The following is a 22,522-nucleotide window of genomic DNA, read 5'->3' on the forward strand; positions in this document are numbered from 1 at the left end:
TTAGATGGCTTGTGCAGAAAATAGAAATATGCAGCACTCAAACGTTTTACCTCAGTTCTACAAATCTCTCCACACAGTAACAGTGTTCTGAAAGTCTCTCCATCACAGTTTCACAAGTGATATTTTTAGTCCAAGAATCCAGTTTGGACTTCTGACGAGACTTGCAAAAAAAAAATGACTGTCACATCCTTCTATACTCAGGGCTAAACAGGTCATGTCAATCTTTATTTTTCCAGCTGATGTCAGCCTAAAGTCTAAATCAATCTCAGCACATGAATGTGACAAAAATCCAATAAATCCTCCTTCAAAGCAAAACAGCAATGGTAAATGATTCAAAGCTAGCCAGCTGTGGCAACACTACTTGATCCAAGGTGAGAGAAGAAATAACAACCCCGATTGATAGAACATTGGATGAGTGACAGTACTGTAACGACAAACAGAGAAAATATGTGTTTTGGTTCTCTTAAGCATTTCTCATATTCTCCTGATAGACGCGGAGAGGGAAAGAGACGTTTCCTTACAAAGACATTGACATCAAAGCTGAGGGAAAGAAAAGGAGCCAGCATGACATGTGAGGGAGGATGTGAGATGGAATTCCATGGCACACTAGGATTTGGCTGAAGGCCAGTGGGGTACTGAGTTAAAGGTCAGGGTTTTTTCTAGTCGATACTGGCATTCAAATCCTTCCTGTCCATATAGTATAACCATCCATTCATAACCCCGAATGCAAATCTCAAACATGACAAAGATAAATATATAAACTAAGCACTGCTTACGACTCTGTTAAACAGGGATTAAATGTTCAGAGGTGTATGATATATGGTGGCATAAAAACACATATACAGTAAAACACATTTTCCAGAGTAACAGGTAAGAGTGATTAGCTCCTTAGTTCAAGGGGAAAACAACTTTTGTTGGAGATTCCTCATCAAATAAAATCTCATAATTGCTTCAATCAAACATATAGGCAGTTAAATCAGATATTATGTCAAATAAGTCAGACTTTTTTTTTAAAAAGCCCACGATTTTTATAGGTCTTCTCCTCCTGATTCTTCCCCCATTAAGGATACAGAAAAGAGGGCAAACACTGGCTGTGCGGAGGCGCCTCAAACCTCAACTCTTAACCATCATAGACCCCTGTGTAAATATACGATAAACAATTCTATGCAGACATCAAACAGATGTTGGTTTGAGCAAAACAAACTCAGATTCCTTCCAAATTTTCCTTCCTGCGAGGAGTCAGCTGTTTAAAGTCTGTGAAGTCTGCGGCTACTGAGGTTACACACCTGTCCACTTCAACAAGGACTGCTCCAGTCTCGCAGCAGTGGTAAACCCCAGAGCGGTCTGGTTCACATGGCATCCACTCTTAGTAGCCCAACTCATATGTCATGATGTGCCACTTTCAAAAACTATATTTTACTATGAGCTGACTGCAAAATGTAAGTTATACCAATCATTTCATTCGTGACAGGAGTTTGGCTGATTGTCAGGAGTGAATGGAGCAGAATAAAAAGGACTCAATATATGTATTTACAGAACTTTAAAGAGGATACAAGAGTTGTCCACAGGAATACAGCTTTGGCTGCATGTTCACCCCATCTCTATGTCCTGTAAACAGAGAAAGGTAAAAAAAAAAAAAAAACAAAAAAAAAACCTCCCCTCTTGGATGAAAATGTAGACAGCTCTCTTCTTTTTGGACGAGTGAGGAGCAGCGCTGAGGGGACTTACAACTGGAACCAGATGGGTTCTTAATATGTGCATGCCTTTGCATGAGTGTGTGTACGTGAGCACATGAGTGCGCTCATATGAATTAATGTTGTAGCAGTCTACAGCCTTGTACAGTATGTGAGGCAAATCTGCAAAAGAGTCAACAATTAGCCGTAATCCTTCCAAATGGAAAAGGAAAATGATGTGTTCTAGTTGCAGAGGCACAGAGACAAAATGAGGGGAAACATTATCCTGTACCGCTGCCCGTAAATGAAGCATTAATCTTTGCTATGTTGTTATCTCGCTGCATGGGGCTGTTCGGGCTTATGTCCAAACTAAAAGTATATAAAAAAACACAAGTGTGAGGTGAGTGATACCATCAATCCCACCGCTGATCTACTTTTGCTATCAGCTGTGATTTGAAGAGTAAAACTCGCTTCACTCTGAGATGTTTGCTGCCTCAGATTTCTCCTCTTTGGCACAATGTTGTTTAAGTTGGCCTCCCGGGGTGACTCTAAGTCCATGATCCCATTTTGGGGTCTCTTTGAGGGAAATCTAAGAGATGAGAGACTAGGCCATTTGATCTTCCACTGTGTCTCATGGGTGCCATGTGATACGTGTGTTTTGAATCATTCTCAGCTTGCTTGACACTCCCTGGACACAGAAACACGACTATATTTGATTTAATTGCTTGATTGTGACTCCAAAAAGTGGTTTTGTGCTTACAATCCTTTGTATGTGATACTCTAACTAACTAACTAAAGGTGAATTATGAGCTATAGATATCAAACCAGATAAGGATGACAAATAAATTCTTATATTTTTAATATTTTCTCTGAATTAGTTTTAAGCAATCCAGAGAAATAGATATGACCTTGGGTACAATTAGCTGGCGCCTTTCAAAAGGATAGCAATAATTTAAAGCTGATCTTCTCTTGAATAGGCAGGTTAACAACTGGAATTGTTTTTTTTATGTGTGCTCACAAAAGTGCAGATGGCTTAGCACAGACCTGGCAGAGTGTGTGGAAAAGACAGGCACTGTGGTTGGGAGCTTCCAAGATAACCCGCAGGTGATTTTATCGTCTTAAGTCAATGCGCTGACATCCCACACACACACACACACGCACACACACACACACAACAATATATTAATTAGATAAACAAAAACAACATCCCACATTTCAACAGTGTACATTTTCATGCAACTATGTTGTTAGCGGCCAGGAACTCATCTTCCCAACATGGTTTGCAGAGGAATAATCGTAGAAAATTTACTGCTTCCATTTTAACAACCACAGAGTTTCCAGTTGTCAACCTGAAGATCAAAACTACCAATTTGAAAAAATTACAGCCCGAAAGAGAAACACAAGTCAACAGCGGTCACAATGAATCATGCCCTGAGCCCAGATTATAAGAGGTTGTAAAAGACAAGGCAGATAATCCACTAAGAATGTGTCACCTCTGATTACAGCTGTCACTCCTCAGCTGGGATCAATGTGTTGACAGATGAACCTGCTCTTAAAGGGGAACACTGACTTATATTAGCTTTGAACTGTAATATTTGTTTTTTTTATACATTTGTGACTAATAACTACCAGCCAGAAACAAACAAATAAAACATCGTCCATGTCCAATTGATGTCCAGCTGGCGAGAGCATGACTATGATAAGAGCTCAAGATGATTTTCTGGAGATCAAGCAACATTTTCTGGATTGCAGTTGACAGATTTATCGTATCAAATGCTATAGCTGTGTTGCATAAATGCTATTAATTGCCGGAGGAGCTTCTGGCTGTAAATCTGTCAAACTCAAGAACTCTTTTATTTTGTTAGAGCTGCTGCTGCTGCTGATGATGAACATTTGGGATATTTGTTGACTCTTAACTCATCGTTTAAAGTCTGTAACTCTCCCGCTATAGGCTGTCTATGTTTCTCTCCCGGCCTTGAAAGTCTCCACAGCATCACATCGCAGCAACGTGGACAGCTTCAAAAATAAAAGGCTGCTTTAATCAGGCCCTCACTACCACATCTAGTCCACCGACAACAACAAAAGCCCAATGATTATAACAGTCTGTGGCCAATGCTAACACGCAGAGGGACGAGTTCAGTTTATTTTCTGAATCCCGGGCTTTTGTGCTGGTCAAACAAATATAAACAAAGATCAAACCATTAGTACTACTGGTTATCTGGGGACAAAAAAACACATTTGTTTTAAGAAATACTCCTTTTATCCCTTTCAAAGGACTAATACCCACATCAGGTTATACTTACACATGTTTATATCCGAGAGGCTTCATACTGTCATGATACAGTAGCACAGCTCTTCTTCAGGAGGAGGTCTCTTTTGTGAATTTTCCTTTAACCTGCTTAGTTTTTTGGGGTTTTTTTGGGTAAAGTGAACATAACGCTAGTACAAATGCCTGGTTTTGATTTCATCACTGTAACACATACAGTATATTACATCTATATTCATCACATCTATCAGCTGGGAGCATTGATTTTTGCCTTTGAACTCCAGGAAGGCCATTATACTGTCCCAATGGAGGTCACTCCGGACATGTGTGACCAGAACACCTAAAATGTTAATGTGAGTCATTAGGGCTTTATTTGTACGAAAGATTAGTGGTCATAAAACAGGCCAAGCTAATGAGGCTACACTCAGAGATAAATATTTGTATTGTGCCTGATAGACACTTTAAGAACACAAAAGAGCCTGGACTGTCTCAGTGCGTGATTACAACAAATCACTGTGCCAGGAGTGGATCAGTTAAAAGCAGTTTAATAAACCATTAGCTCTTTGGGTGAGCACATTCCTCCCTCTGCTGACTTTGTTGCATAGATTTTTGGCTGGTCCATGTAGAGCCATATGTATGTCAGCGTTAATGACTATGATTAGGGAAGCCTGGATTAGGTCTCGCTGTGGTTTATGACACATACACACTGGCACCCAGACACATACACACACACACACACACACAGACAAACTGAAAGCTAGCTGTCTGATGTGTAAATCCGGAGAAAACCAAAAAAACCAGATAACATAAACAAAGTTATGTACAGCTTAATTAAAACTTGAAACACACACATTTGGTTTTCCGTAAAACACTGCTAAATGACACAGATTACATACATGATGGTAACCAACTCATCATCATCTTCATGTTCATGGAGGGGCCTCTGGGATAACATATCTAAACAACAAAGTGCTAATTTAGTACCCCGTCATTAAGTGAGGGTATGTTTAAAATGGAAGATTTTATTTAACACTAAACTGAGCATTACAACAGCACTGCTAACATTTGATAATGACCTAAAGCTAACTCAAGAGTGGTGCTATTAGTTCAAGCTTGTCAGATTTAAACAAAAGCAGCAATTCTGACGGATTTCGAGAGATTCAGAAAATCACAGTGTTAAAGCTCTGATGACTGTGTGCATTGTGTTCTGGCTATTCTCCAAAAGCACTTGTAACAGAGCGTGGCTTTTTTTTTTTTTCTCATTGCATAACAACTCTCATTTAGAAAGACAAAAGAGTACGGCCGGCAACAAAAAGCACTGACAATATGGGGGCTCCCCTTTGGGGACATTTTGGCTTTTATGAACTGACAGCAGGGAAACGCTCAATCCCTTAATACAGAGCAAGTGCACGACCTAAAGCATACCATCCCATTTGTCTGTGGAAGACTAACGAATTATCTCTTGTGTGGAGCAGGAAAATCACCCAGTAATTCTGCACTCAGAGGGGCTACGGGGTAAGCCCTCTAGTCAGATAAAATTAGGCTCAAATGTCTGGACAAGTTACAGTAACAGTGACCACCTCGCCTAGAAGAAAATAAATCAGCTAGCCATGAGGCAGCCACTGAGGGAGACTAGAGAAGGGCAACAGGTGGCTGTCAACTTAAAGAGAAAGAGGGTCATCATCCACTTAAGAGAGGAGCAGCAAGTCTGTCTGCCACTCCGCAGGCTCCACTAAGCTGAGCCAAGCAACAGCAGGAAGAGAGAATAAGGTAAAGCCAGTTCAGTGTAGTGTGGACTGTTGACAAGGGAGACATAATCGACCAAATATTCACAAGTACAGCCATGTTCAGCATGTGACCTGTTACATCAGGTAAAATCTGGCAATGTCTTTTAGGTATCCAGTGTTATAAAATAAGGGAGCATCTCCCAACAATATGATTTACAACAGGAATTAAGCAACGTTCGAAAAACCTGTTAATATATTACATGATAGGCTTACTGTATCAGTTACATAATTATAGTGTCAAGAGCATCAAAGACAAACCCTTTTTTTTTAACTATCAACATGTCCAAACTAGACCTCATCAGCTGCGAGCAAAAGCTGTCTCACCGATAGTTTAATGAAGTGTCATGCCAAAACAATTCACCAAAAAATCCAAACTTTTCCATTACACATCATGCATCAGTAGATAAAATAAATAACCAGACAGAAGACTACGGTATTAGAGATTGCTCAGATCATAGTGACTTCATTCATACAAAAAAAAAAAAAAATATCTGCGCCTTTGTTTTACTTCATACTACTTCACTACAGAAAAACGACCAATTTTAAAATCTGACAATTTACAGCCTAATAGCTTTAGCAGACCTCGGGTTATGTTTGCACTTGCAGCCTGCAGAGGAGGTACTGTGTGGCTTTGTGTGACCATGTGCGCTCCTCTATGTTCTGCTACTGACATTGGCCATTGTGCCGATCGCTAACAAACCTTACAAGTCTCTGGCAAATTACTTTTCAAGAGTTTTTTTTTTTGTATTAATGTATTAAATTATATATACATTAAACAAGGCAGCAGAATAATTAACACCTATTAATCACAGAAAGATGCAAGAAAAATAACCCTAAAGCAGGAACTTGTGCCAAAATCTGACTGAATTTATGTCAGTTCGTAAAAAACTTAGGCAGTTAACATCCTCAGTTTAATCAAAATCCAACCTCTGATTTGCACATTGTGTATGTGTGTGTGTGTGTGTGTGTGTTTGCACGCAGGTCACGTGCATGCATGTTTGCATATGTTTTCACTCAGCTCTTTGTGCTAGTTCCCTCACATTACTCAAAGACACCAGGAGGCCCAATAAAACAAAGTGACAGAACACAGTAACTCTAAAGACATAAAATGTTTTAAGTCTCTGCTCGGTGCCAGCGCTCTGTTTTTCAGTGTTGTTGTTAATTCTCGTTCAAATTAAGATTCCGAGCTGTTTCCCAAAACTGCCACTGTGCGAGTTCAACAAGAACCTCAATAAAATAATCCGCTGGTAATAGAGGTCATTAAAGCCTCATACCTCACTGGTGATACAGACCGAGGAAGACAAATTAAGCATCGTAAAGTGAGACGTGACAAATGTACAGTATAGAGTACAGTACGGTTTATTACTCACCGATGCAGGCGTGAACTCTGACTGACAGCTGTGTTCGGAGAATAATGCTGTGTTTCTTGCCTCTCCTGTGAAGAAAGCAGGACAAATGGAGGGAAAGAGAAATGTTACAGGGACATGAGGACCACAGTGATTATTTCAATGTGTGTGTGTGTGGGCTTTGGTGAATCTGTATAGGGGTAGTGAGCACACAACAGCTTTATACAGTTACTGTATCAAGAAACAAAGAGAATGTCTTTCCGAATCTGAGGGAGCCATCAATATGCCAGAGGAAGGCAAGTGCTGACAAGAAAATATAGCTGAATAGCTACTGTGTAAAAGGTGCAAAATAATCTTTAAGCTAATTCTTTTCAACAAATCACAAAGTTCAGTCTGGGTGTTGTCTGCAGTTTTTAACATAACAGGGAACAGGTCAAGGAACAGAACAGGGAAAAGGTCTCCATGGGTGAAAATGAAGGATGGGAGCGACTCAGAAGTCAACTCCGCCCCCTGTGTTAATGGAGATATGCAAAGACCCGATCACTATCCTGTCAACCGCTCACAATGTCTGAATGACAATCCAAAACAAAGACATCAACAATGCACCACAATGCTATTCAGCTGTGAAAGTGAACAGGGGAGCAGTGTAGTTTGTTGTCCTGCAAAGGATCATTTTTTCTACTTAGAAGACTACTGTTATTTGTGTGTGAAGATTCAACTAAAACTGGGATTTTTAAGGTTTAAGGTCTGGCGTTATTGTCATTTTTTCTTGTGTATTTCAACAAATCAGAGGAGAAGACAATTTATTCCTAATGAAGACATCGATCTTCAAAAACAGGTCACGTACTGTGTATATAGTTTCATTTGTTTTTTAAATGAAACAAAACACTGCTGGACACTAGTTTTTTGTAGACAGAAGTAAATAGTGCACACAGTACATATTTGATTCGCTAGTGAGTATTTATAGCAGCAAGACAGTGTTTGAGGGATCGACAGTGTTCTAATTTGATTGTGTGGCTCATTGATGTATTTTTAGACGACACACAGAGCAATAATCTATATCTTGCTTTACAGCAGCTACATAAGCCAAACTTGTTTGCAGGATCAATTCATTGCTGGCTTTTGCTCTTTTCATGGGATTTGCTGATGATAAGAAAAATATAGAACATCTTCAGCCTCGTTCAGTGAGTCATAATTTCAAACATATGCTTGTGTTTGCATCCCAAATGTAAACAATCCTATAAGAACATTAGAAAAAAAAAATACATAACTCAGATTTAGTTGTGTCTCAGTTAACTTGACAGTGATAGCATGTTCCAATGTGTTTTGAATTTTGACGGTGGGGCTGTCCTTTTTTTTTTTTTTTTTTTTTTTTTTTTTACATTTGGATCACAGATTGTGCTTTTAACCTCCAGACTAGTTAAAGAAGCATTTAAACAAACCCAGTAGACACAACTGTAGACAAGAGCACAGCAGGTAGAGTTGCGCAACACCCCCCCCCCCCCCCCCTCCTAATTCATCTCTCTGACAAATGGGCTTTTATGCTGGCTGCACAAAGGCTGTGTGATTTTTCCGACTGGCGCGGTGCCAACGGCAGACTGTCACTGTTAGTGACAATCAGGCAGCAGTGGGTCTGACAGAGAGAAAAAAAAGCCTATCAGCACAGACGGCAGATCATACTGCTGCCTCACCATAAACAAGCAGCATTACTGCAGAACTGCTCCACACATCCAGACAGACACACATACTGACATCTTTCCTGCCCTGACCAGTCAGTGGGAGAGACTGCGCTGACATGCACACGAGCAGATTACATGGCAGGGGAAGTCTGTATATGCTCACTATTTATCAAATATAATATCCAGCAACAAGCAGAGGCGACGCAGGAGCAACATCTGTCAACATGGACCTTCACCGGTGAGATGAGACGGCACACGGGAACTTAATCCTCTGTGATGCTGTTGAGGCAAACGGGTAACCAGAGCCATTTTGTCACGAACGTCTGCTTTCTCTCTGCCTCGCTGCAACAGTATCCCTGTACTTAACCGAGACCTGAGGCTACACAGGCCAACGTGCTCATTATCAAATTAAACAAACGTGCATGGAATATAAGTGAGGTTTTCAGACCCCCCCCCCCCCCCATCTCACCAATTAAACAGGAAAATTGGACACTCCCACAGACAGCGCTGCAGGCCTGTAAAAGGTGGAGCCCAAAATTACAGAAATAATCATAACTAAAAAGAATGTCAGCCAAACAACAAATTGACTACATGTTGGAATATAATACTTACTAAACTGCTTGGTTCTTTCTTAGTCTTACGTTCTTCTGTGCCAGAATGTTCTGGGGTTTTTTTTCTAGTGGTGGTATTGTATAATCAAGCTAAGCCAGGGTCCCATTAAATCTGATTGCTGTTCCTGAGAGATCATGTGCAACATCATGCTTCTGAAATACCACTGCTGATATCATTTGAATAATTGTGACTGTTTTTAATAATCTCATAAAAAGAGTGAACTTGACCATTACCCAAAACAATAACTTCTTACCTCCTTACTTACCTCCTGACCATTACCGAAGGCAATTTGTCAAAACTATATGGCTTTAAAAACCATAAATGTGTTTATGAATGAATGTATTTTTATTTCATCTGTACATGAAAGCGAGTGCACTATAAATCTTTTCCTTAATGGCATAAATCTGATATTCATCATCATCACTTTGCCTATCAAACGTTCCAAACAGGATGCAGCTGTGAAACTTAACAACTATTCCTCCCAAGAATATACTCTGCATTATTTTCTTCTCTATTCATCTGCATTCTCCTATAAGAGCTCTGTTGTATAGCACACTCATAAAGCTCTGTCTTAATCCTAATACCAAGAGCAGCAGTGACTGGACCGGTGGATGCCTGCCAGCTCCATGCTCTCTGGCTTTATCTAAGGGAGCATTACTGGCCCTGTTTATAAAACAACACAAAATGTGTACCCACAGAAAGTGAACACACATACTTGGAATACAGTAAAGCCAGTACTTCCCCTCAAAGACCAATTAATGCCAGACAAGAAGGCCCCACAGAGGTCTACTGACTCAGCACTTCTTGGTGAACACCACTGCTTGAGAAACTCCTGCATCAGTGTCTGTGGAGAGACCCGCAGTGCCCAAGAACGCTAAGGATGTAACGACGCTGAAGAATCAGACTATCTGCAGGGTTTATTTCTCTAAAAGGGGGGCTGCTGCTTCACTAACCATTGACCAGGTCTCACACACACACAGACATGCACACGTACACACAACCGCATATACACACACACACTAAACAATCACCAAGCTGTTCTATTCTGTTAATAATACCCTTAAACTGCTCTGCAAACACAGAAGGGACAACTGGTGTTTTATTTCCCTCCTTGAAGTTTAAACTGTACTGTGTTTGACAATTCCTCTGGTTCTTTTCAAATGCGCTTTTTTTTCTTTCAAAATGAAAATCTTGTGTGCTGCGAGTATCTCCGAAACAATGTCCAAGTGGGTCAGAAAAAAATGAAAATAATGAAAGCGGAGCTGTCCTAAGAGAGATGAAAGGATGTGATGAGAAACTCTGAATAGTTGAGGCCTCCGCAGAAAGAACAGTGGGATTTTAATATGCTCGACTTGTAATTGGTTGTCGAACACATCAAGAACACTCAATAAAACCGAGAAGGGCATATTCAGCTAAAAATGGTTGGCTTTCAGATGGGCTTTATGTGTACCAAGGCAGTGAAATGTTAAAATGCGTCTTCTTCCATGCTATACACATTTCACATGCTGAATCAATTATGCAGTCAATAACAGCACCTCATATTATCTTCTAAAGACAAGCCAGGGAATATGTCCTTGAGGACTTAAAACTTTACTAATCATCTGTCAATCACTGTCAAATATCTGAGCAAAAACAACACTGAGCCCAGCACATAACTCCACACACGAGTTCACTACAACATTTTTCCTACAACATCAGACCCAAGTTCCTCTGAAACACTGAAACAGGCTCCCACTCTTCAATCCATGTAATCCGCAAAAATATTCAAAGACTATAAATGTCTCTGAGCTCATGTCAGGCCATCTGATCCTAACTATGTCCCCCATACTCCACCTCTGCTCAGGGCTACAAATGCTTGAAATTGCGTGTATGCGGTTCAATCAATCTATCATAGCTGGAAACCTGAATGACACACTGACTAGCTAAAACTGTGCAGATATGTCTGAGCACATGTCTGGGCTGTATGGTCAGTTTATAACTTGAAGTTAGGCTGTATCAGAGATGGGACAGGGGATTTATGAGTCACAATCTCCTATAGCTGAGCTTCATAACATGGTGTGGAAGTGATTATGGCCCTTAAGCTCCCGTGACATGGATATCTCCTGGCTCTGCAGCGCTCTGTCAGAGGATCATACTTTAATCTGATTGTAAAGACACTAGGTATGACACAGGCGCCTCAGGAATGTAACCTGTCATTAATATCAATTACAGATGGATTCAATGGCCAATGATCAGGAGAGTGCAGGAACTCAGGCAGTATATGAATAAAGTCTTTCCCTGGGAAGGTGGCTAGGCTAGTGGGCTTAAAACAAAAATAATGAAAGCACCATTTTGCTTGTTAACTGGAGTTAGAGCTGGGGTGTTACATTGAGATCAACTTGTAAAAAAAAATACAAAAAAAAAAAAAAACTGGGAAATGACACAAGTGATTTTCTGTAGGTTAAATGAGTTCTGACTGCTGTTGACAGATTTTATGCAGAAAAAAGGAGAGTGAAAACAAAAACAAAATGGAACAAGTAAAGGTGAAATGCCTCATCAGACGTTTTATTAGCTCAATAATCATCAAATCAACAATGCTGAGCAGTGGGGGTTGTAATCCTGGGCACATCATCACTATAAAAAGCCAGCAAGAACTGCCCTATTTTTACAAAATAATTGGCAAACCACCTTCACCTTCAGCCTCCTCAGACAACACTGTGTGGGTTTAATGACACACATCCATAACAGCCTGTGCCAGCTGGCACGACACGGGCCCTGGCAGGCTTGATCTGTGATGAGAGAAGAAGTGGACCACTTTAACCTCACAGCTCTCAATAGCCTCCCATAAGCTCCCAACAATTTCGAATGGAACTGGGAAAGGACAGCGCTCTCAACGTCCAATAGAAACACCAAGCCAGAGAGCAGCTTATGAATTCCAAGTTAGACAAATAAATCCATACATGTTTGTGGTCCAGCCGACCAGGAACTCTCATGCCAACCTTTGGTTTGTGAGCATCTAAAGTGGGCGGCACATGAATGATATATCAACATACTCCACAGTACATGAAAAAACATATGGAGTCAATAAAGTAACTGGCCAAAGAAAGTGTATGAAACAGGAATGAAACTAGCACAATTTTTGAACCTTTCTCTTCTCCATCCAGGTCTAGGAGTTATGTCCAGACAAAGCCTGATTTAACTACATATTACAGGAAAACAACACAGCTAAATTAGAAGCTGAGTTATATGATGGAGGTTGTACAACTGTAGTTTGGCCACCTCTAATGAGAGCAGTGAGGTAACATTCAATTGCGATGAAGGTGAGATGCTCATGAGACGTTTCTACACCTCGTAAGGAGTTTAGATGACATCACCGCTGCCACTCGGCCAGGGAGGCCAGGTATTTTAAGGGACACGATTGGATGAATGCCATGGAAACTCTTTAACATCTTGTCTTTGAGAGAAGAGAAGAGAGAACCATATGTTTTCTTCCTCTTAAATACAATCATAATTTGGGAAGAGGTCCCACTAACTTGCCCACAGACAAAAATCACATAACCTGATTCAGTGAGTCTGTTGAGACATTTGGTGACAGATTCACAGATGAGTTAGTGAATAGTACTGATATTCATTTCCCCCAAGAGTCTCAAAGTGCTGAAAGACTTTTGAACCTCAGAGTCCCTCAGGTGGGGTAAAGACTGTCCCTTTAGCTCTTTGACAGACAGACCCAGCCACCCCCTGAGAGCAGCTTTTCGGCAGGAGAGCTCAATCAGCTAAGGCCCGGAAAAGGGATTATTTCACTAATTCATCCTGGAACGAAATGGGTATCATTATGATTCAAATCGCTGTAATAGAATCAAATTAGGCAAAGGAATATGGCAGATTATTAATATATATCCCCATGGCCAAGGATTTAAATACAGAATCTTTTCTCTCTATCTGCATTTTTATGTCTCGCTCTAAAAACAGTAATCACATTGTTCATGATTATGTCTGACTATGAGAAGAGAAATATTTTGGAGTCTCTCTCTTCTCAGGGGGTATTTTTAAAACCCATACTGTTGTTATGAACTTCAAGTCAGTCACTCTTGAATAATATATCTTTATTGCTGGTTTATATTTTAACTCTTATTAGTATTTAACTCTTATTTTATTTATATTGTGTGTTCTGTTACTGTAGCAATTTGAGTTTCACTATGAATGAAAAGTGTGGTACAAATTAAATGTATTATCATCATTATTATTATTATTATTATTATTATTATTATTATTATTATTATTATTGTTATTATTATTATTACAGCTAATTTCATCACAACAACATGAACAATCCTTGACCTACATTATGCACCTGGTAGGCATTGCCAGTCCCTCTTATATTTTCAATCTGAGCTGCTCTGACATGAATAAAGTTATCTAGAGTCATTTAAATTTCAATGTTTTTTTCATCATGTTGCGTGTTTGCAATTGCTGGAAGTTTGATGATAGTTAAGGGCAAGCACAAAAGTTACAGAGTGAAACAAAGACATTCAAAGACTGAGGTGATTGTTATCTTACCCTCCTTCCTCCTGAAATCCCTCCAGTTCATCTCTCTGTTCTGCCAGGGTAGACTCCAAGTCCAGATAGCTTCCATTATGGGACAGCTGAAGGGCGCAGTCATCAGGCTAAACAGGAGAGAGACATGAGTTGAAACACTGATTTGTCTTCAGCACTCTAAAAAGGTCACATTTACACCTCACAATGGGTCAAGAATGTGAAACATTAAGTAGGGGATGTTTATGGTCAGTTGATGCTGGGAAGCCATTTGAAGGTCTGTACTAATGGCTGCTCCATACTGATCAGATCAGAGCCTACACAGCTCACAAACAGGCTGATTTGGAGACTCAGTTGTTGTCTTGTTACAATCACGACCATGTCTGATATCAAACTTATGCAAAGTCAATCTCTCCTAATCTGTGAGCGAGGCAACTAGATCGGTTTTTTTTTTGTTTTTGTTTTTTTTTAAATGGCATGGACCTCTTGAGAGTTTAGTTTGATGCTTCAGGAAAACAGATGAATTAATGTTACATGTCAATAATTCAAGCAGAATATTCTTTCTTTAAATGACTCTTTCAGTTGCATCACAAATACATGCCCATGTTTGCTGGATTGAAAACACATTTTATGTTTAGACCTAGTTGTATACAAAACATAACTTTATTATTTTTATGGTTCAATGGCTAATTGTACAATGTGTTTTAGGTTCATATGTCTGGTCTGCAGTAGACCATGGACAGTCATTTTATCAGCTTCTGTCAGCGCTTTACAATGACAATCTGAGCAAGGTTAGAGAGAAGTCAAGCAGACTTGGAGCAGCTTGGCAGTCTGGTGCCTCTTATCTCTCCTTTCTCTCTGTGTGATAAACTATCGTCACACGAGATGATTTTGCGGAGGAGGTATGATTTGTCTGGTCTTGACTGGTTGTCATCAGCCGACTATGTTCAAGGAGATGAAGAATGAGAAGTGTCTGTTAACGTGTCTGGTTGACCTCCAAATTGGAGGTATTAACCTATTTATATTCTGCATCTGTCAGCTCCGCAGGACAGCGGCTCCAACAGTGAAGCAGAGGACAGGAAAACAAATACCATTACAGGGGGCAAACATGACTTAAGTGGTGAGAGCTGCACTGCACTGCCTCCATCAACAGTCAGGATGTCTAAATCAACAACATACTGTACAATCCACAAAAACTATAATACACTTGCATAAACTACTATTTACACATCCAATATAAGCAGCCTGCAAGAATTTTCTTATTTCAACAAAAGAAGAGCAACATATGTAAACATGTAAAAGCATGTGTTTTTTAAATTAGACCATTTATTTCCAGGTCTGACGGAGTTCAATTTCCTCCCACAGACAGTAACTTAATTGAACATGAAGGAATAAGGCTTGGAAAGACATTATAGGTCTGATGGCTTTGATCTGTTCAGCCACTCTGTTTGTATTACTGCACTACAGCATTCAAGGACCGCGTCATACTTGAAAACTGAAACAAAATATGTGGTTGGTTAGAATAACTCTCACTCTCTCTCCAACTCTCTCTCCAACTCTGAACTGTCTTGTTTGCTTTCCATGCATGCTGAACCAAAAGATTATTGGTAATATAATAGTTCTAATGATTATAGGGGCTGAACATCGTCATTTTAAGAGGACACAAGAGATGAGGCAAAGCATGAGGCAGATGCAGTAAACGTACGCCAAGAACTTTAATCACTCAGGAAATCCTATTGTTGTTGACAAGTCATATTTAGATTGTTGTTGATGTTCTTCTTACAGTGAGACAGACTGAGAAAGACATAGATTGAGATAAAGAGAAAGGAAGAGCAGGTAGAAAAAAAGCAAACAAAGCTGTACTGTACACAGATAGAGGAGGGAGGTGAGCGCTTCTCCAGATTACAGGACAGATTTTGGACTGACAGGAAATCCAGGCACAAGGACCAGAGTTAGACTCACTATTTTTATGCCTATGGACTTACATGTTTTTGAAAGTAATGGGTGTGACAGTGATATGAAATGCAGCATGAAGGCGAAGACACACTAAATCATATATGCTGACCATAGAAAAAACCTGTTCTCATATTGAATGTTTGTTTTATTCCCATCAGGAGTCTCGGGAGTCTGCCTAATGTCTACAAGTGTACAGTGATCACAAAATATGCAAGATTTCTTTAGGTACTAGTTGTTTTCATTTTGATTCTATCTTTGGTGCTGATCAGTATATGCTATTGTGTACTGTGCCAGCCAGAGATTTTTGTCAGTGAAACCATGTGGAAATGTTTTCATATGAAGAAGTTAATTTTCTAGTCATCATTCTCTAGTTTGTCTCTTTAAACCTGCGATAACCAGAAACAAGGTGACATATTGAAATTACTTTTTAAGTTGATCTGGTGAACTTGTTATTTACACATCCAGCAGCTACAGAGCAACATTATCATTCATTTAAAGTTGTGTTTCTGGCCACTTAATGAATATAAGTCCAATATTTAGTCTCTCTTAACTGTTCTTGGTCTCCCGAGGGAAATATCTTTGGCTGCTAAATGCTCGACCGTGTTCACCAACTAGTCGCAGACTGTGTCTTTTTATTCTTTGGTACTGTGCGGGGTACTGTATTCAGTTTTTTGAGCTTTTTTGCTGAAAACAGCTGAATGCTGCAGCCAAAAACAATGCTATGGGAGCAGTGTGAGAGGGAACTAAAGCAGTAAAGTTACAGGCCGGACAGCTAAACAATGAGCTGAAACTCACAACAAAGCTCTGTAAAGCTGAGGTGAGCTGCGCATTCAGGTGATAATTCTCTGTAAGTTTATTCACTACAAACAACGCCTCTCACATTACACACTGTTATTTGATACATTGTTATAGTAAAAATACTGATTATAGCTGCTTTAAGGATTTCATGGTGTCAATACTGTTTATTCCAACCATCAATTTCTTCTTCTGATTATTCCAAAAAAAATGCTGCTACTGTTCCAAGCAGAAAGTACTTATATTAATATATTTTGCAAGTATAAAACCTTTCAACCCTAACCCTAACCCAGTGAGATGTTTTTAAATATTGTGATACCTCAATCAGCAAGAGAATGTATAAAAATGTACAAGAGCTCATTAATTATTTTCCTAGCTGGTGTTCTTCACTCTTTGTAAATCTTTAAGTTCCTCAAATTATACTTCAAGTACTGTATGGATTGGATAACAAAAAAAGAAAATGTTTGTTCTCTTTAAGCTCTGCATCATGACCTGAAATAGACAAAACATCAGCCTGAAGTTGCAGCTGTAACCAGTAATTAGCCAACTGTGGAACCAAGAAATGCATTTCCCCACTTAAGCTTTTGACTCGCACACCAAGGGCATATAAAGCAGAATAGTCTACACAAACTCTTCGTCTATCCATTAATCTATCTGGCTCTGCACAGTACATCAATCCATTCATCTACTCTTCCATGTATCGACACATCCATCCTGTAACCGGTGTCACTTTAGGTTCTCGTTATATAATCGACCCGGATTACTAATTACAGGTCTTGCCATGTATAACAAGGCCAGGGTGATGTACATAAATGGCCCCTAATCCAGGAACAGTACTATCAGATTATCAGGAGCAAAGGCTTCCTTAGCTGTCCCCCGCCCAGGACTTGAACCCACGGTGGCCCTGTGATGGCCAAGTCCAGAGAAGTAACCACAAGTGCTCTGCTCACACACTGAGGTCTGGCCTCTCCCTTCAACCACCATACTGTGGTCCACTGACCAGGGAGGCAGTTAAGGCAGAAAGGACTAAAAATAAACACCATGCAATTTACAATTTAAAACTGCTATCTCACTCCAAATTGCTTTGTATTCAACAGAGGAAAGGCATCTGGGATGAGATAGCATATACTACATGCAACTTGCACATTTTAAACTCAAATGTGTTTGCCAACCTTACATATCTTTGTCTGCAGACTGCACTGCTCTCAAAATGACTTAAAGTAGGCCACTTTAAAGTTTGTTTGATAAAGGTGACGATGGTATTTGAGGTCTTTCTATGAAGGCAAGTGATTTAGAACACATTACGACACACTTGATGCATGAAAGAGAAACCACAACAGTAATCTTCAGTTCCTGTCAAGCATGCAGAGGATGAGTTGGTCCACGGATGCTGCATTCTTCTGAAAGGAGCCCTCTGCTGAGCAAACACTCCAAAATGCAGAGACCAGCAAAACCTCAACTCTGCATAACAATGTGTAAAAGAATTCAAAGGAGCTCTGACAGGCATGAAGGAGGAACCTGTATTTTACAGCATTTAACATAACTTCTCATTATGGGACTCTGTAATTTCTGAAGAAAAAAAAATGCAGGAAAACAACCGGTCCAAAAATTGAAATTGTTAAAGTGAGAGTCCATTCTCCAAGACTTAGCCACATTTTCCCTTCCTTGAATTATGCTTTGCAAACTGATGCAAGGCCTCAAGGCCACCAAGCCACAGACTACAAAGCACTGACAGAGAAGAAAGCATATGAAGGACTACTGATTTATGGGTTTATATTGACACAAACAGCAGATCTGGAACAATTCCAGCAGATTTTGAACAGCATGCACACTTCCTCATCTGACAAGGACGATGCATTATTCATCACAAAATCAAATGGTTGATTCAGGTAGTGACTAGTCATACTTTCCATCTGCAGAGGCAACAGAAAAGCTTGTTTATAGATGAGGTGCTACATCTATACATGGTATGGATGAACATATATGTCTTTATCACAAATGGTCTCCTTCAAACAGGTTTGAATTTCTAATAAAGCCTTCAGAATATTCAACATTACTGCAGTAACACCAAACGTTATGTACTGCATTATAATACATGGTAACATGGCATTTTACAAAAGGCTGCAGGGTCAAAGAACTGACTTCACAGTGTGTTTGCTGTCCTGACAAATATGTTGTTGCTACACAACAAGCATTTACAGCTTGAATCCTTATTGCTATAAAATATAAACCCTGGTCCTAATAGCCTTTGATGGTTAAAACTTACAGTTACTCCTAATTGATAATTGACTCTGTACAGCAGCATAGCCAAGGTGCCAACCCATACCCAATCACCCCCAAACCCACACGTACACAAAACAACCGCACACACACATTTTTCCCCTCTTGAGACTGCAGACTGAGACTGACAGGAACAGCCCAGAGACAGCATATGCTTGCTGTTTTGACTCCCTCAGCACCATGTGTTAGCAGTGTGCTATTTATACCAAGCTGACCTGCACATCCAGAGTGACGGAGCTCAAAGACAACAGGTTTGTCATCAGAGGTATTTACAGGGTCACCTCAAAGTCACCTCTGAATCAAGTAAATTCATTGCTTAAATGTGGTGACACGGTCCTGTCATCCACCTGAGTGTTCTTGTCATGAAAAATACCATGGCTGCTTCCCTGAGTTATTGCTAACCACTAATGCCCATGTGACCAAAGCTCACTAACCAGGCGCTGCAGATCCTACCACTGGTACTCCCTCTCTGTCTAGTTTGTGGTCCAGCTGGCCTGCTGCTAAACTGAGACCAGTCGCCTGTGCAAAGTACATCAGCTCTTTGTTTGTGTTTTTAATTCTGCCCGCTTCCCTCCCTTCTCCTCTCTCAAACAGTGGAAAGCGTTCCCATCCCATCCTGCTGGTCAGACTGAGTGGGCTGCAGAATGAGAGCCAGGCTTGTGGTGATCCACAGCATCCTGAGGCTTCCGTGACTTATCTTACCAGCTCCACTCACACAAGATGGAGTACCACTGATCTGACAGAATGAAGAAAGACCTAAATTAGCTGTCTATTTACGCGACTTCACGGCCAGACTCAGATGAATGCTCAATAAAGACTCAACCTCAGATGCAGTGGCCCCTTTGCTTTGTTTAAATTTAAAGGTCAGTGGATGAGGCCTTTTGAAATGTTGTTTGGATGCAAATGCTCTCATCAGAAGGCAACAAACAGGCTACAGCATTTCTCAAGAAATACAGCAACCAGAGGCCTCTAAAAGAACAAAAGAATTATTTGTCACTGGCTTTCTTTGGGGAAACTTAAACAGGGCTATTGCAACATACTAAAGAGGAACATTAACTTATTTTAAGCTGTTTAAAACTGGCTATGAAGTTGGAGATCTTGAGAAGGCCAACTTTTGCAACCAAAACAATGTGTGCATCTACTCAAAGTCAAAAAATAAATGACAGCCAACATGATGCAGTTGAGCAAACACAACAATGTTGAAGTACAAGACTAATGAAAAAAACTGAATATGCCAAAAAGGTAACATGTCGAAATACTAATTTATGGGAAAATATGTTATGACAGTTTGGATGGATTGATGAGACGTTTTGTGAATTCAAATCTGGCACAAACTGGCTGGTGTATTACCCTCTTCCATCCCTCATCAACTGACCAACTGGGCACTTGACCCCACCTCCTCTAATTGAAGCTGTGTAGTGACAGGAGCAGTAGTGTTTTCCTACATGGACTTCAAGCCAGCTCATTCATGGTATCACAAATATAGAATAGGCTACTATGCCCATAAAAATTTTTTTATGTTTCTTGGTAGCATCATAACATGCAATACCCAGATTCTTTATGGTTAAGACAAGAAGAACTCCACTGAAAGTTGAGCTGTTGAACATTTTAGGTAAAGTCATATTAATATATTGTGTATACCACCTTTGCACCATCCATTACCTTGTTTGTCTTATACCCTTAGGCAAAATAACTTGCAGATTTTTAAAAGAAATTTTGAAAGCTCTCCAAAAGTGGAAATGATAAATAGTAAGCAAAAAAGCAGGTTAAATTGAAAAGGGATTACTGTTGTTGTAGGTGAACATTAATAGATGCCTGCCTCCTCCCCTCAGAATGGGGGTCCAATCCAAGATCATCTATATTAATATATATATAATATAATATTCCATGTCACACTGTAGGCCTATCATACTGAAATTGTGCACATAATAACTATTTGAATGAATGTCAATGCTCCATCAGCATCCCACATCAGCAAACCACTATAAGTCACTGGCTCAATGGTCCATTAGTTTTTGTTGGTAGTAACCATTATCAACATAGCTAATCATTAATTTGAAATGTTGTAAGTTGTATGTTGTAAGTTTCACTAGGCTTTGAAGAAACATGTACAACGTGTAAAAAGGAAGCAATGGAGATTTAAAAAGTATATTGCATACCTTCTGTGGGGCTTTTAGCAGCCTGTGGACTCCAGCAATCTGATTTATCAGAGGAATATCTTCCCTGAAAGTGTACAGAGGTGGCCTGGTGGGCTCGGGGAAATTAGTGCTGTTAAATGGATCAGTATCATCTAAGAACTGCACCCTGCATACAAACGTAGCCATGATGTATCCATGCAAGGCGAATTTAGATGATCAAAATAGTGGATGCGACACCAAAGCCTTTGACAGACGCGCAGCCCCTCGGGCAGAGAACCACCGGCAGGTCTTCTGCAGTAGCAAAATCCTGCACCCTCTGTTATCCTTGGACCTTCTCCATTCGCTTCATGCAGCGCAGATGACTCAGGACAGTGTACACAGCAGTCCAAAAGTAAAGATCCAGGGTACCTCGTTGAGAGGTACAGCTACTCAGTGCGGCGTGGAAATGAGCGGGGCGGCAGTATCCACTGGCATTGCGGGCAGTTGAAGTGCTGAGGCAGACTGCGGACGGGACTGCTACACTTGGCGCCTGGTCTGTGAGAGCGATGCGAAATCGGCTCCCTCCTCCAGCGCAAACTCTTTCCAGAGGACACAGCAGCCAAACCTCAGCCGGCCGAGAGAGCTCATATTACAGGCACAAGAGCGGCCTCCAGTGGTGAATATGAAAAGTGCACAAGACGAAGCTGGCAAAAACCAAACCATAAAATATGCTAATAGACACTGTATATATACAGATAGATACACATAGAAAGTCTGTTTATTGCTGCTGATTTTTTTAATGTAGTTCTTAAATGTTTAAAAGCACCATGCACTGACAAAATTTCATTCATCTCCATTGCATCAAGTTATCAACCTGGTAAATAATACCAATATCTATGGTTAGAATAGGGATGGATATAATTAGAATTTTTTTTATACTATTTCACAACACAGATGAGTTTCAACACTGACACAAAAACAATATCTTTTTGATACCTTATTGTACATACAGTATATACAGAAACCTATATATAGAATATAGACATTTTTTTCTACAAAACTCCTTTTTGTTCAATTAAGGAAACCAAATCTTGTTTGTTTCTTTTTGTGTTTGTGTTTCTAAACACAAACACAAAAAGAACCTTCCCTAAATAAAATGCAGTCTGAATTGGGGAATTCTGATCTAAAAATAAAGAAAAATCTAACTGAGTAGGTGAACAAGACTGAATCTAAGCATGCAATGCCAACTTTAGTACTTAATAGTTTTTGATACCTAGAGCTATAGATACAATTTGGTCGATACCAAAGACCACTGAGAGGGCCCGTACCACTCAGAGGATAGGTTCTCAATTTTTCATTCATCATCAACTATTTATAAAAACAATAGTTAGGTGTCCAAATGAACATTGAAATAGGTTTTTCTTGCTATAATCATTCCTCCTGTTCATAGTGGCCATGAGAAGATCCCTTCAAGTAAGTATGATGTAAGTAATACAAAC

General features: G+C 39.9%; 1 protein-coding gene across 4 annotated transcripts in view; it reads right to left on the minus strand.

Moving 5' to 3' along the window:
• The window catches only part of fhod3b (formin homology 2 domain containing 3b), a 104,421-nt gene extending 82,727 nt beyond the window's left edge, over window positions 1-21,694 (minus strand). For all 4 annotated transcript variants that reach the window (XM_044358121.1, XM_044358120.1, XM_044358119.1 and 1 more), the window contains exons 1-3: window positions 21,066-21,694; window positions 13,900-14,006; window positions 7,097-7,161 (exon numbers count right to left, since the gene is read on the minus strand). In XM_044358121.1, coding sequence (XP_044214056.1) covers window positions 7,097-7,161; window positions 13,900-14,006; window positions 21,066-21,230 — 337 coding nt within the window. In that variant the 5' untranslated portion in view covers window positions 21,231-21,694. The remainder of the gene's footprint in view (window positions 1-7,096; window positions 7,162-13,899; window positions 14,007-21,065) is intronic.
• Window positions 21,695-22,522: the final 828 nt, after the last annotated feature.

Source organism: Thunnus albacares, chromosome 8 (assembly GCF_914725855.1).
Source record: "Thunnus albacares chromosome 8, fThuAlb1.1, whole genome shotgun sequence".
NCBI classification, from domain to species: Eukaryota; Metazoa; Chordata; class Actinopteri; order Scombriformes; family Scombridae; genus Thunnus; species Thunnus albacares.